This window comes from Chamaea fasciata, unplaced genomic scaffold (genome assembly GCF_029207755.1).
Source record: "Chamaea fasciata isolate MVZ Bird 193981 ecotype frontalis unplaced genomic scaffold, bChaFas1.0.hap1 SCAF_15, whole genome shotgun sequence".
NCBI lineage: Eukaryota > Metazoa > Chordata > Aves > Passeriformes > Sylviidae > Chamaea > Chamaea fasciata.
This window is the reverse complement of record NW_027094100.1, coordinates 9544403-9560207: the sequence shown is the minus strand read 5'-3', so window position 1 is coordinate 9560207 and position 15805 is coordinate 9544403. Positions and strand designations below refer to the sequence as shown.

At 52.1% G+C, this 15805-nt stretch overlaps 1 protein-coding gene across 1 annotated transcript in view; it reads left to right on the top strand.

Moving 5' to 3' along the window:
* Nucleotides 1-15805, top strand: part of FLT4 (fms related receptor tyrosine kinase 4) — a 57593-nt gene that overhangs the window by 11483 nt on the left and 30305 nt on the right. The window contains exon 2 of the mRNA XM_066197106.1: nucleotides 9949-10045. Coding sequence (XP_066053203.1) covers nucleotides 9949-10045 — 97 coding nt within the window. The remainder of the gene's footprint in view (nucleotides 1-9948; nucleotides 10046-15805) is intronic.

Sequence of the window (15805 nt, the reverse complement as noted above, 5' to 3'; positions counted from 1 at the left end):
TTTCTTGCAGCAGTATACATTTTTCCAAGCCAGAGCAGCCCAGTTTCTGCTGCCCTACCCTCTGTGGCTCAGGCAGGGATGGAGGTACATGGAAGCTGTATGACAGCCTTCCAGGGAGCCTAGAGCAGATGGGGAGTTGAATGCAGGTTTTCTAAGGCAAAGATGATCATCTGATTGCAAAACTATTTTTTTCCCACTTACCCTGTTTATCAATCAGCCTCTCTTGCACCCCGCAGCTGGAGATCAACTTGAGGGTGGGTTGTGCTGAAGAGAACAGGCACTGCCAGCTCCAGGGCAGCTGTTTGGTTTGAGAGCTCTGAGTTGATTTCAGATCACAGCTAAGTAGCAAACATCTGGATGCAGACTCCAGGGACATGAAGATGGAGAAGCAGGTCTTTTCCACTTGGTACGTTGTCACCCAGTGCAGTTGCAGGGCTTGCAAACCCCTGAAAAAGCCCAGCACAGTCAGTCTGGCACAGCAGGCTGGGCAGGAGGCAGGCAGGGCACCCCAGACTTTGCTTACGGGGGGGAAACCTGCCCTGAGTGGCATACAGGGTTTTTTCAGTGTCCCGCTCAGTCTGCCCATAAGCCAACAGTCTTGGGAAGAGTTAAACTTCAAAGGCCAGCAATTAAGCCCACGCACATCAAGGAAAAAGCAAACCTGTGACTTGTTTTTATCTTTCCAAATGCTACTGCCCTTTTCTCTCCATGCTCAGTGCTGACCCTCGGGCTCCGTCTGACTTCCCGGTCAGCTGCCTCTGCCTCCTCATCTCCCAGCGAGAGTTGGATGCTGAGGCCTCACAAGGCTTGAACTCCATCCTCCCTCAGCAGCACACCTGCAGTTTGCTTCAGCAGCAGTTCACCTGAGCCTCTGGAAATGGCTCATGATGGAGCTGTAATTGATGATGTTGAACCTGAGGGTCTCTCTCCATTGTTTCTCAGGCTTTTCCTTTCCTCTGTGTTCATGCAGCAAAGTCCAGGTATTGTGGGTGGAAGCCTCTACTCAGGTGCTGAAACTGGTCTTGGCTTTGCCTGGACTGCCAGCAGCCTCAGCGTGGGCAGCTGGAGCTCTGGGAAAGGGAGTGATGCCCTGGCATGGACAGGGGGATCCTGGATGTACCCACTGTGTTACGGCAGTGGGTGGTTTAGAGACTCGTGGACCTGGATGTCTCACCTGGATCATGGTGTGTAAGAACTGGTAGTCACTTGTCTTCTGTGAGCTTACATCTCTTTGGGTAGTCACTTGTCTTCTGTGAGCTTACATCTCTTTGGGAATCTCTCTGTGGCTATCCCACAGTGGAAAAGTCCACAATTTAGCTGAATTGCATGAAGAGGTAGTTGGTCTGCCCCATAACTCCTGCAGGTATAGTGTAAGAAGCAGTGGATTGTAATTTCATTCCATCATTTCCATCAATCACTGATGGGCTGACATTTCTTCTCAGCAGCCAAAGATGTGTACTTAGGGTTCCATGGGTCTGTACCCACAGCTGCCTCAGCCCAGCAAAGCCCCTGGGGTTACACCTGGATAGTCATGGGGTAGAATTAACCTCTGAATCCTGCAGTGGTAAGGCAACTCCTGAGCAATCCCAAATACATGAACTGTAGGGAGCAGCAGTACAAGCTTTTCCCAAGACACTTGCCCAGAGATCCCAGACTGCCAGGGTCCACAGGGGGATGTTGCTAGCCCATCCTGGCCGAGCATTTGTGCTGGCAATACCTTATGCCAAGTAGTGGACTTGGACCGACACTCATTACACACAAGCTGTGGACCATCTTTTGCATCCTTTCAAGCAGAGATGTAATGAACGGTGTTGGTTGCTGATATCAGCCCCCTAAAGCCATCCGAGGCCTCTGCTCCAACACCATGTTAATCACACCCTGCTGGGGCAGAGAAGGTGAGCAGGGCAAGATTTTCAAAGAAGTAAATTAAAACAGGAAGAGAAGCAACCTGACAGTCCTTAAGATGTGGGAGGATAATTTTAATTGAGTTTTGCAAGGGTTTAGCCGTGCAGTTAATAGGGGCCATGGGAAGAGGTGTGGTTATGTATGCTAAGCAGGGTGGCTCGCTCAGGACTCCTGCAGAGCCACGGAGGTGGCAGAGTGGGAGCTGTCACAGGCATTTGGGTATGTCTGAGGATTTCTGCCCCTTAGGGAGTGAATCCTGTGGACAGAATAGGTCCTGTTCCTGTCTGAAGGCGCTGGGCTCCCCCTCCCCTCCCTGCGCATCCCGCTGAGCTGGAGCTGCCCTCTGAAATGTCATGGAGAGGAAGCAATCCTTGGCTTGTTAGTTTCTACAAGGAAATAAAACACACAGATGGCTCGAGCATCCTCTATCTCAAAGGCAGGAAAAGGATTCTCAGGGCAGGAGCAGGCAGCCAACAAACGCGGAGCGATCCAGGGAATGGAGGACCAAACAAAGCAGCGTCTGGCCAGCCCTGGCCCGCAGCAGAAAGGGTGGGCCGGCGGCCACCGAGGGGAAACCAGCCCTCTGATGTGCCGGAGCATCCCTCGCTGGAGCGAGGGCAGCAAACAGGCGCTCCCCTGGGGCCCGGGGAGGCTGCTGACAGCAGAGATCCTGGAGGAGGTCTGCAGGGTGGCCCCGGCTGACCCGCTGCCCCCGGCCGGACATGTGGCTACCTGACACAGGCTAACTTTGGCTCAGGACGGAGCCTCTCGGGGAGGATGGAGCAGGGAGCGAGCGCGGGGGGGCACGGGTAGGGAGAGGAAAGACGGCAGGAGACAGAAATGCAAACACGGCCTGACAGCCGTGGGGCAGGGGGAGGGGAGGAGGAAAAAGCAGGGTAAACCTGGCAGGATGGAGCAGGAAACCGGGCTGGAGCGAGCAGGGCGATGGTGAGATAGTGCTTCCTGCCAAGGGAGAACGGCAGACAGATAAACACTCCCAGATAGGAGCTCGCTGACCCCGCTTTGGGATGCTTTGGGATGACGTGGTGGCAGGACCCTGGGGCAGAGCAGAGTCCCAAAAACAGGTGAGAGCATGGTCAGGCATTGGGTGTGGCCGTGCTTTGCTGCCCAAGGCAGCTGGCGAGGAAATACCCTGATGTAAATCCCTGCCTGAAGGCATCAAGGGACCAAGGATACACGGGTAACTTTGCTCCTCAGGACAGCCCATCTCTCTGGGAAGTGGCTTCTGCTTTTGAGCTGCTCTGTTTCTCTTCCCTGATGGACGCCCAGCTTGGAAGATGAAATGTTGAAGGAGCCCAGAGAGCTTGTGCCTTTTTTTTTTCCTCACTACCCATCAGTGTAGGTGGTTATTAGAAACCAGAAAAGAACCAATTAATTAAAGTTTATCAGCCATGAGAGGCTAAAGAGACATGTTGAGGTGCATGCTCTGAGGACAAGCAGCTTTTGAGACTGAGGCCTGTTGGGCCAGAGCCACAGGCACTGGATGTGCAGCTCTGGAGTGCCAGGGGCTAGGAAAGCAGGGTGGAATTCCCAGCCTCAGGGTGCTGCTGCTCTGGCTACAGCTTCTGCTTGTGTAGTGACCATGCTGATGTCATGTAATGTGCTGCTTATGTCTCTGCCCATCCCACTCCCCACTTGGCTGCCAGGCAGGGTGGTGCTTTGGCTGAGTCTCCCCTGGTTGCAGGTGCTGAGCTGGGGGAGAGCCCTCTTCCTTCAGTCCCCAAATGCCCTGTCTGTTTGGACACGTCCTTCCTCCTCACCTGGCACCGCTGCAGACCCAGGATACTTAGGGTATCTCTGAGTCTGGTGCTGAAAGAAAAGCATTTCTACTAGCTCTGGTGGTCCTCTGGTGGTCCCTTCCTCAGCCCTCCTGTTGGTTTGTGCTCAGGGGGCTCCCATGCCTACACACCAACTTGCTCACAGGTGTTTTGGGGCAAAGATGATGTCTCACACTTCTGGTGGTGGACAGAAAGGTTCAGACGCCCAATATGGATAGTCACCTCTGTGTTTGTATTGACTGAATTTCTGTAATTATTTTTCCTTGCTGTCCCCTGAGAAAGGACACATGTCCTAATTGAAGCAATGAAACATCTGATGCTCTGGAATGTCCTCACAAACTGGTGAGGATACAAATCTGCCCGACTTTGATTTGGTGTTGTTTCAGGGCTTTGAGGTCCATGGATGAAAATATGTAGACCAAAGGACCAATGCCTTGCCATTGGCACTGCCCACCATGAGAAGGAGAAAGGTGCTGCTCAGGGCCTGAGTGAGCCCCTGGTGTGTGGGTTCAGTTGTGTGCCTGGGACTGTGATAGCACAACACCAGGATCGGAGGGGCTGGTCCTGCACTGAGAAGCACAGCCCCCCTGTCCAACCATTCTGAGGCAGGTCTGAACTGAGGGTCAACCCTGAGTTATGGGACAGGGAAGATCTTTCATGAACCCATAAAAGAAGGGGTCTTCTCTGATTTTCCTTGTGCACATGCATAGTTTGGGGGTGATTTTCAGTTTTCTATCATTATCTTTTTTCATTTGTTCATTGCTTGTTCATTAGCCTGTTTCCATCTCTGTCTTCCTCCCAGCTCCGCTGTGGCCGGGGTGGTTGTCACCCTGTCCTGGCAGTCCTCAGGAACAGGCTGCTGGGCAGAATCTGCTCTATGTTGGTGTCAGTTCCCACCATGGTTTGGGGCTCACTCTGTCCACTGTGAGACTGGAGACAAGGGACCTGATGTTTCATCCCTACGTCGGCTGGAGCCTGACGTTTATTTCTCATCCTCGTGTGATATCTCACCTCTCTGCAAAACAAGCCTTCCTCCCTGCTGGAGAGCACTGGGAGGAGGAAGAGGAGGAGCTGACAGCCCTACTTCAAATTTCCCCTGCTTCTCTGCCAGCTGCCTGCTCCTTGTGTGACGTGACACTCACGCTTTGCCGCTCCAACCCACAGTTGGATTCTTGCCCCGTGCATGAGAACAAGTCACTCTATGGTGGAACTTCAGCCCTGTAGGTGGGAATTTGGCCTGGCTCTGCCTCCGGCACGTGGACTTCCCACATGTCTGTGGGCATCCACAGGCCCTCCAGCAGGAGGGCAGTGAGTTACACCAGCACAGGGCAGCTGGGGAATTGTAACTGGAGAATGGGGGGGGAAATGGCACCTGAGGTGCCAGAGTTAGTTCCTGTGGGGCACATGCAGTTTTGTCAGAAAATGCTGCTAATTCAGACAAGTCCATCCTGGAAAGCAGGAGAAGTAGTCTGCAGAAAGAGCAGAGCAAAGTTTCTCCTCCCTCTGCCCCAGCTACTGCTGCTCTTTTGAGTAGTCCCTCTTGGCCAGAGAGGTACTAGAATTTTATTGCTGGCCATACAGAAGCAGAGCTTTGCTCACATAGTGACTGGTGCAAACAAAATTTTCCTTTTTAGAAAGTATCCAAATCTTGAGTTCCTGCATTGCTTTGTTGGACAGATGCTCATTGACTGGGATTTTTTGTCTGAAAATAGCAAAGTAGAGATGGGGCAATAGCAGGGTCAGGCGAGTTTTGCTGGGGGAAAGGACACTCTTTTTTCCCTTCCAGCCTATCTTTTGCCCCAGTACAGCACTGGGGTGGGCAGGCTGGGCTGGGTATGCAAAGTGCAGGGAGGCAGGCCTCACCTGGACCAGCTTTACTTTGTGCATGTTATCTTGTAGCTGTTGTCACAGGACTCCAAGGTGTGGTGGCGGGAGCGTGAGCTGGGCCGGTTAGCTGGGGACATGTGATGGCTGTGACCAGAGCGATCCAGCCCAGCGCCAAGGGAAGGAAATCAGTGAGAAGGACAGAGTGTGAACAAAATCCCTCTCCGGAAAGGCTCCCCGTTAATCAGTCAGCAGGGCCAGCTCAGCAGAGAGGGAGGGAAGGGGAAGCAGAGAGAGGCTGAGGTGGTGTGTGGGGGCTTGGGGGAGGATCCGGTGCCGGGCTTCCTGTGAGTGGAAGCAGACGGAGAGCAGGAGCTGTGTTGTGCCACACTGTACCACACCATGCTATACCTTGTCCCACACACAGCTTTTGCCCTGTTCCCAAAGTCATAGCGTGCTGTGGCAGTGCTGGCTCTGATGCTGCTCTGCAGGGATTTTGCATCTGCAGCCATTGCAAGGCACAAACAGACCCCGTGCAGGGCTTTCCCACATGCCCAAGGGTGGAGAGGTGAGGTCAGGCTGAGATGCCCTGGGATGGACAGCACTTTACAGGGTGAATGTGGCTTGCCCACAAGGCAGGGAGAGCCCTGGATGAAGGATGCAACTAAGAGCAGGAGTGGTGTCAGGGAGCAGAAGAAGGTAGAGGAGCCTGAAAATGAAGCAGCTGCCAGCCATAAGGAGAAGGCCCTCAGTGCAGCCTGGTCCCTTTCAGAGCTGCAAGATCAAGGCAAGGAAAACTGCTGGGAAAAGTGCTTCTCTGGAAATAGACAAGGTGTGACTGGCTGTGGGATCCTGCTTCCTCTCGCCACATCCCATCAATCCCTCTCTGTTTATTTTAATATCCTGCTGCCAACTTGCTTGAAAAAAGCTGCAACCATCTTGAAAAAACAAAGCCAGAGCTGCTGCATGCCTTTTTAATTACATTAATGCTCTCCCTGTGCAAGGGCACAATTGGGTGTGCAGAAGAAAGCAGGAGTTGCTTGGAGGGCTGAGGAGATAAAGCATCACAGGGGTTGGAGGTGGGGAAGGAGGGACTCAAGAGGAGAGGAGACACTCCATGCTCTGGAGACATCTCCCTCGCACCCTGGGATTTGCCAGAGACACAAACCATCTGTGTGTCGGTTAGCAGAGATTTAATGGCCAAACCCAGCACCAAGTTCACTGCTGGGGAGGGTGAAACACAGGAGAGAGCCATGGCAGGGCAGATGCTCCCTCGGGGAGGGAAAGGGCAAGGCCAGCAATGGGGTGGATCCATCTGGCAAGCACAGAGTGATAGAGAATTTTTGCAGGGAAAGCTGATGGCTTTGAAGATGATTTTGCAGGCTGGGAATGGGTCTGTGCATCCCTTTGCCTGTCCTGGATGCCATGGGTGGCTCTGGGTATCAGCATCCCAAGATGCCAGGCTTATTGTGCGGGATCAGCATTAGTAGTGGGTGCCCAGCGTGAGCCAGTGCAGAGAGTCCTCAAAGTGCCCAGCAACTGAGGGCCGGTGGAGAGGCTGGATGGCCACGAGAGCTGGCCCAGCAGTGCTGCCAGCAGCAGGAGTGTCCCCAGCCCCACGCCACGGTGCTTTCGGAGTGAGCAGTGGTTCCTTTTCCTGTTGTACTCACGGAGGGCCATGGACAGGATGCATCTGCAGGAATCCCACAGCCCCAACCTGCACAGATCGTACTTTTCCTTTCTTCCCCTCCACCCCCTGGTGTTGTTTGCTAACAGGTCACCCGGCAGCACGTGAAGGGAGGCAGGGGGTTCTTTCTGCTGCCCTCCTGCTCCCCCCAGCCACAGTGGTGGGGCACAGCATTAGCCAAGAGACTTCTGCCACCTTGGCACTTACTTAGTGGTTCAAGCAGAGGGCCCATGCCAGTTTTAAGACCTAATTCAGCGCCTGTTGCAGCCAGCCCTGGAGCTGTACCAGGGTTTTGGGGATTACCTTTCAGCTTGCTGTCCCAGAGCACAGACAGGATGATAGGGTTTGCTGTCCCCAGCTGGACCCATCCAAGCCATTATCTTCTGCATTTTGGGCTGAGCACTGTGGGGGTGGCAAGCACCCCCAGCTGCTCCCTGGGACGATGGACAGGGAAGCTGTGGCCATCTGGAGAGCAGTGTTTGCACTGGGATAACTGTGTCCGGCATTAATAGGAAACGCAGCTTAGCAGACGGATTCCTTCCCCCGCCTCCTTTTTTTAATAAACCTTGTTACATTTTGAAGGGATTTTACAAAAAATGCAGTCATTTATTTTCACAGCCCCGGGGCACATTTTTTCTTTGTGACATCTGACGTCCCCTCCTCTGGGGAAGGGGAGGTCGGAGGCGCAGGGTGGGGTGTCCTCCATGAAGGCCAAGCACCACGAAGCCCCAGGGACCACAGTGACACCGAGCCGTGTGTTGAGTGACAAGCGATAGCTGCTGCTGTTGTTGAGGGAGAGGTGTGTGTAGGACAGGCCGTGGCAGCAGGACACGCACACAGGAGGTGGCCCAGGCCTGCCCCGGGGCTGACGCTCCTTCATGTGGGCAGGTGGAGGGGAGGCGGGAGACGGCGGCGAGGGGGGAGATGGCTGTCACCCTGCTGTTGCCATGGGGGCAGCCGTGGGGACACCACCTCAGAGCCGCGCGCAGGCGGGAAGGAAGTGGAGAACAATCGGGGAGAACAAGGCCGGCAGCCTGGGGCTGGCAGCGCTGGCGGTGCCGCTCCGCACGTCCCTCACCGCCGTGTCCCCCTCGGCAGCCTCTGCCGGTGGCCCTGGGCACTGTGGCTTCTCCACCAGCCTGGATCCCTGTGCCACCCCAGTGTCTGAGAAGATGGTGGACATTTGTTGTCTCCTGGGTCAGGGTTCCCTACACAGAAACATTCCTAGAATCATTGCATGAGTAAAGTTGGAAAAGACTTCTAAGACCATCAAGTCCAGCCATTAACCCAGCACCACCGTGTTTACCACTACAATGTGTCCCCAAGTGCCACATCCACAGGTCTTTTGAACACCTCCAGGGATGGTGGCTCTACCACTACCCTGGGAAGCCTGTTCCAATGCCTGACAACCTATTCAGTGTAGAAATTTTTCCTAACATCCAATGTTAACCTCCCCTGGTGCAACCTAAGACCATTTCCTCTCATCCTGAGCCTCTTGACCTGTAGTCCTCAGGTCACAGTTTTGGAGGAAAGGTGTTATGGCTGCTTGTGAAACACGTGGAAACGCCACATCCTTGAGACCTCTCCAACCCTGCCAGATCTCTGATACCTGGGTTTGAATGTTACGAGGGAAGGAAACAGACATACTTAGAACGCAGTTGCAAAAAAACTCATGTTTTTGTAGAAAGTCAAGCTAGCAGCATATTTTTGCATTCTTTTCTTCCTTGGCATTTAGCACCTACCTGAGTCACAGCTTCACATTCCATAACATTTTCCCCCCTCTCTATTTCTGGCTAGTTTGCTTGTTTTTTTAGTCAACGAGACTTCTTTTGAATTATCTCACATCTCCAGAAGCTAGAGTTTTAAGATAAAGATCATGAAGTAATGACAGTCCGCAACACTGTGCTGATGAAAAACAACAGTAGTCTCTGAAGGTAACCGGTACTTCGAGATGTTTTGTCCATGAGGAGCTCACTTAGGGTGCGTGTCTGGCATGCCAGAGATGCAAACACACAAAAAGTGGGACTCTCCCTGAAAAAAGCTGGAAGAAGAGCATGATAATGTTTAACTGCCTGTCCCTGAGCCTGGATAATTTCTCTCCTGGAATGCCTGTCTGGTGGTACAGGGAAGGGGGCGGCTGCAATTCACAAAGGTTGGTCCTAATCAGGTGACTGTACCTGAGAGTGTGCCACAGGAGAGGGGCATTCCATGAATGCCTCTTGGCTCTGGAGAGCATCTCCGTACAAACACATTCGTGGTATTTGGGCATCCCTGATTTGTCCCCCTGATTACAGAAAGCTACATGTGTATGGGAAAATCTCCTGCCAGACTCCCTCTGGGTAGCAGAGGGGATCATTTCAGAGCCCTAATCAAAGCAAGCCAAATATCATTCACCTGGTGAGGAATGACCACAGTTGAATTCCCCGATTTCTGGTCTTCCATTCTCTTTCTGGCCCTCATCTGTGCTAAGCTGTCTATCAGAGCCCAGGGGCTGTCTGGCCCTGGCCCAAGAGCTGAAGAGATTCTCACTGGAGCCAGGAGGGCTGCAGGCAAACCTCTTGTGTCTCACTGAGCCAGCATTAACTACCTTGTAGGAGCAGACCCCAAGGAGAGGTTCCCTTCAAGAACCTTTGCCCCTCTCTGGGCTCATGGCACCAGGATTCCTGCTGCCCACAGCATTGGGCCCAGGCTTGTGGATCTCTGCATCATCCCCTCTCTCCTTTCTCTCCACAGATCTGGTGAGCAGCTATTCTATGACCCCGCCTACTCTGAGCATCACCGAGGAGGAGCACGTCATCAACGCCAAGGACACACTGACCATCACCTGCAGGTAGGCATCAGCAAGTGCGGCTCTGTCTAGACTACTCTTACCTGGTGAGTGTTGGAGGACCAGGCAAGGAGAGCCCACCAGGGACACCTTGGCTGCAGTACTCGTGCAAATTAGCATGTCTGACTACAAATCTTCCACATCTCCCAAGTGTGAATTCATCTAATTAATTGAAAAAGAAGCAAAAGATGTCTCAGAGGATTCCGTGATAACCTCTCCTGTAGTCTTTCAGAGAGGAAAGATAGAGAAACATTTTGTGTGATTTGATAGCTTTGTTGTAAGCTCTTCAGGGAAACTGGTCTTCCTGACTCTCCTTGTCTTTCTCTGATGTTGCTTATTCTCACCTCACTGGGGCCACTGAGATTGAAGTTCTGGTTTCTAAATCTAGTGGGACATTCTGGGGACACTGAGAAATATCCATGGGAGAAGGCAAGGGTGCATTTAGTGGTGGCTATGAGAGGCCTCCATCTTTTCTAGGAAGATGGGATTTAAGGCTCTCCCTTTATATATGTGGGTGAAAAGAAGCCCCAGCCAGGGCAGGTGAATAATTGTGAGAGGAGCTGGAGAATCTCCGGTTGTTTTGTACACTGTGGTTCTGAGAAGGTGGTGTGTCTGAACTGATTTATCTATGCCGGGACACTTGGCTATGCATGTTTTCTGGACTGCCTCCTGTCTCAGAAAGCAGAAAAAAGAAAACAACCAAACCATAAACAAGTAGGAGAATTGCCCAAGGTCAGTTTTCCTGGAGTTTCCCTTCAGCAGCTGAAAACAGATCCATGCTTGGGATCTGACTGCTGGGTCCAATGGTGATCTAAATTCAGCATGGGCCTCAAATGGGTGTTTCTCAGTGTTATATATAACCACAGAGCAATTACTGCAAACACTTGGCTGGCATTGTGTTCATGTCTTGTCACAAACATATTTAACTTTTCCTGGAACAGATGGCATTGCTTTTCCTTTATGAATCAGTTCATAACCAAGGGAGAAGGACAGAGGAAAGGTTGTTGATATTAATTGCTGAACTGATTTCATTTGGTCTGGAAAGCTGAGTGGTTGTGGGCTTGTTTTCATCCAGTGACTTGAAGAACCATCGTGTGTGCTGAGATGTAGGAAATGTGTGTGCTGGAGGTCTGTCCATGACTGTCCGTGGGGGGCTCTGGTCACCCATAGAGCCACTGTGGGAGCAGAGGAAGAGAAGGGAGTTTGGGGATTCCAAACTCTGCCGTGGTACTTTTCTCCACAGAGGGATGTGGGAACTGACACTCTCTATTAAAACTTTGGAAGAGGTGAGATTCAGTGAGGATATTCTGAATGAGCTTAGAATCAGAGCAGACCCTTTCGCAACAGGGGCCCAGAAAGGGACACAGAGAGCACTTTCAAGACTGTTGTCTATAGATTGAGCCAAGGTTAAAGGGCATACTGAAGTTAGAGGTGTGCTAAAAGAAAGTGTCTCCTGCAGCTGTGAAAGACTGAACTGGCCAGCTGAAGAGCACAGGACCATCTGCAAACAGCACTACAACCCACACACCCTCTGCCCATATTGCTCTTTGGCTGCTCCTTGCCTCTGCATCCTGCTGTCCCAGCTGTGCTTCTTGGGGCTGTGCAGTGTCCTTCACACCATCTGCAGATAGATAAGTCTCAGTATCTCCTGCACGGCTCAGAGCATTCCCCTTTTCTTTCTGAGCTCTCAGTCCTGTTTGTTTGTCTTGAAGCAAGGACTTTGACTGTGGGACACTTACTTCATTTGAATGAAGAGTAAATCTTTCCTGGTCCCTGGATCTCTAATTACACCCAGCTGCTTCTCCAACCTCTTCTCTGGACCATGGCCCACCCTGGGAAGACCTGGCTTGTGTTAATGGGAGCTGAAGGGAAAAACATGCAGACCACCAAGAGAACAGGCAAAGGAGAGGGTGGTGGGGCAGGGTAGGGCAGAAACAAATACAAAACCAAATCCAGGATCCAGGGATTTCCTGCTGAGCATCGTGTTGGAGGTGACTTCAGTTTGACCCTGGTCTTCCCTTGAGAGCAATGTCCTCTGGCTGCTCTTCGAGCTGCCCTGGAGCCAGGAGTACAGGCTTGCTTGAAGCAGTGCTTCAGCAGAAAGATGAGCTCAAAACCCCTGTGTGAGGCTCCCTGGAGACCTTTCAAGCTTCACCCACTGAGCGTGAGAGTCCTGCAGCCAACTGTGCTCTCAGGCTCCCTTGCAACAGCCTGGATCTCAGACATCCACAGCTCTACAGCCCTGCTCCTGCTCCACAGCCCATCAAGCCTCATCAGTGACCAGAGTCCATGGGATAAGCAATGTTTCTGGAGCTGGGCATGCTTAACAGATACCCAAAGGCACAACACACACGCAAGGAGTCACCAGATGCTGGGGCTCTGCTTTTGCAAATGCCATCACATGCTGTCCTGTTCCCTTGTCACCCAGCACAAGGCACCCTTGAGAGGCCCAGACAGAGCAGAGGACCACTGCAGGAACATTCCCCAAAATGGAGGTTGTGCCAGGGCTGGCTGAGAGCCCCAGGAATATTTTGATCCAAGCATGTGGCAGAACGGGGGGAAGGGACTGATGCCCAAATGGACAGTGCAGCTTTTATTAACTCCCATTCCTAGAAGGAAGGAAAGAATATTGTGAATCTCTGCATTCATGCCCTCAGCAGCCTGTGTGGGGGGAAAGCAGAGAGCTTGTGCTCTTCCAGCTCATGAGCATTGGAGCAAATCCCACAGGAGTCAGCTGCACAACAGCAAAAACCTCTGGAGGGATCAACTTGGTCTTGGCTGTCCCATCCCATCCCATCCCATCCCATCCCATCCCATCCCATCCCATCCCATCCCATCCCATCCCATCCCATCCCATCCCATCCCATCCTGCAGGTGCTGGGCACACAGCTGGCGCGCAAACCAAGGAAAAGAAGGGCAAGGATGTCCTTTGCTTCCCAGTGACCTGTTACCAGGGCTGACTCGCAGATGTGCGAACCCATCTGTGGCAGAGAGGAAATATTTGACCCCAGAGCCCTCTTGGCTCCCATGGAGGAAATGAGCACTGTGGCAGGGCTAAAGGAGCCTGAGGATAATGTGAAGCCCCACAACCACTGCTCCAGAGTGGTGTCCAGGAACACACACCACCCGCTACTCTCTCCTACACGTGTGGCTGCTGTGAACATCCTCCATGGTGCTGAGGGGAATATGGTTTATCCCAGCTAAGCCACAACCAGCTTTGCCCATCATACCACACACGGGAGTTTCAAAGAGGATTGAAGAAGAGGGGTGTCTATTGCAACATCTCCCTTGAAGAGCATCTGTCCTGAAAAGATTGAGGAAAACAGCTGTGGAGAAGACTACAGTGCATTATTTTCCAGCTGGCACCAGCAGGCTCCATCGCCAGGAGGCACATTATCACTGCGCTGAAAGAAAACAACTTGGGAATAAATCTTGGAAGGTGGCAGATAGGAGAGAGGGAACTATCCAAAACTGCTGCTTGGACCCTTCTCCAAATGCAGAGGGTAGATTCAGAAATAAATCCACGTGAGCCTGACCTGCCCTCATTCCTGCCTTCTTCTGTTCCTCTTAACACACCAGTGACACTAACTTGGACTCACAGTAATGCCCACACTTCTGTGTCCCCACCAAGCCTGTGGACATACGAAAGGAAATGAAAGCACATTTGAAAAGAATGCCTGGGTTGAACTGCCCATGGGCTGGTTGGCATGTCTGTGTGCACTGGCCCATCCATTTTTAAATAAATACGTGTCACTCAGCTACTGCAGGCCTTGATGGTTAATGAAACAACTGGGTCTGATAATGTGTGAAAATCCCAGTAGGTAAACAAACAGAAAGCGGAAACGCTGGAGACTTTTACAATTACCCTCCTCCAAGTGGAGTGCCAAAAATGCCTGGTCTGAAGCTCTCAGCTCTGGGCTAAAAGCGGGGACATCCTCATGGTCTGTGCCAGCGCAGTGGGGCTGTGGACACAGCAGCAAAAGCTATAGAAGAGGTGTTCCTGGTTTAGTGATCAGTTTCACTGTTATTTTCCATGTGCATGAATAGAATGGAAAAAACTCAAAATTCAGTTCTTATTTTTATTGAAGTGTTTGTGAGACTCTGGTACTTGGGAGAAGCTTGCATGTGCTTCATGAACACAAGCTGCCAGAGCTGCACTTACAGTCCTGCCTCAGGCACTGTGGTGTTTTTAGTGAAAGCAGAAGTTTGAGCTGGGTAAGAGGGGCTGTGTGGCTGTCCCCAAGGGCTCATCACTGCCTCCAGAGCCCTTGTGCTTGGCGACATGGGAAGAGTGCAGCACACTCTCTCCAAACTCATCTGCAGTGAGCTGAAAGAGAGCAAAGCCTGCAGGAAGATAAATCAGCTGCTGAGGACAAACACAAAGGGGCAGGTCTTTTCCCCCATGCTTGGACAGAAATCCTGTCCTCGTTGTGTCTGAGCCATTGTGCCTTCCAATGGCACCTTATCTCGCTTCCTCCTCGCTGTCCCTTGCTGTCTGGTGATGGTCACAGTCTGCCTGTGCTTAAAAGCATCTGCCCACGGAGCTGCCCGGGCAGAGGAGCTGCATGTGCCAACATGTCTATTCCCAACTTGCATAATAGATTAACCCAGTTTCCCCTCATAGAGCCAATGGTGCTGACAAAAGGCCATTTTTACCCCACAGCTGTCTCTTATGATGGCTTCTTTCTTTCCCGTTTCTCTTTTTCTGCACATACTTAAGTGACTTTCAGCTATTTGGCAAACTTTCAAGTGGGGGCTAGGCCTTCCTCTGAAAGGGGCTCTGATTTCACAGAAGGAGACTTCCAGTGTGGAATAAAAGCTTGTTTTGTTTGTAGTAAACAAGTGCAGTTATAAGAAGCTACGGAGGCACGTGTGTGCACATGCAAGCTCCTGCTCTGGAGATCCTCAGCTATATATAAATATACACGTGCACACTCTGTCTGGGGGTTTCTTGAGTTCCTGGACTTTCCTGTCTGTCTTTGGGCTGCTGGTGAACAGGCTTTGTGGTCATGCCATCAGAGAGGTGTCTGCAGCTCAGTGTCTCTGCAGAGGCAGGAGGGGCAGCAGCCCCAGGCCAGCTGGGGTTTTGAGGGTCTGCAGGGTGACCTGCAGAGCAAGGAGAACCCCCTCCCACAGCAACAGGGAAGGAAACAGCTGGCAGCTGGCCAGAAGGCAGTCAGCTGAGCCTCCTCTTGTTTTCCCCTTGCTGTCTTTTATCCCTGACTCCCTCCTGCTTTTCTCTTTCTTGCTTTCTTTCCAGTCTGCTCTCCTTCTCCCATTCTTCTTCCCACTCCATTCATCACACAATGAGCCACAGCCAGCAGCTACATTGAGCCAAGGGAAATCATCACATCCATGTGTTTCCCTAATAGCTCTGGACCCTTTTAATAATGAGAGGGAATTGAAAATAAATGGAACCTTTCCCTCAGGGCCCTGTGTGTTTCCCTGTCCTGGCATTCAGTAGGACAGTGCCATGGGACAGAGGGGCCTGCTTGTGAGTGCGCTGATATCTTACAGCTTAGCATGGCCAGAGAGGTGGCCGGGGGAAGGGGATGAGCCTTTGCTTACCCAGCACTTAAGGAATCTGGTTGCCACTTCCTTGTGTCTGTTTTTCCCCCTGGAGTATGGTCATTCCTCCATGCCTCAGCCCCGGACTGGTGGCTGGCTGGGCCACGTGCAGGTGTGCACAGAGTCACACAGAGCAATAAAACCACCACCACGTTCACCATCCCCAGCCCAAACCTAACGCTGCTTTCTGCCCAT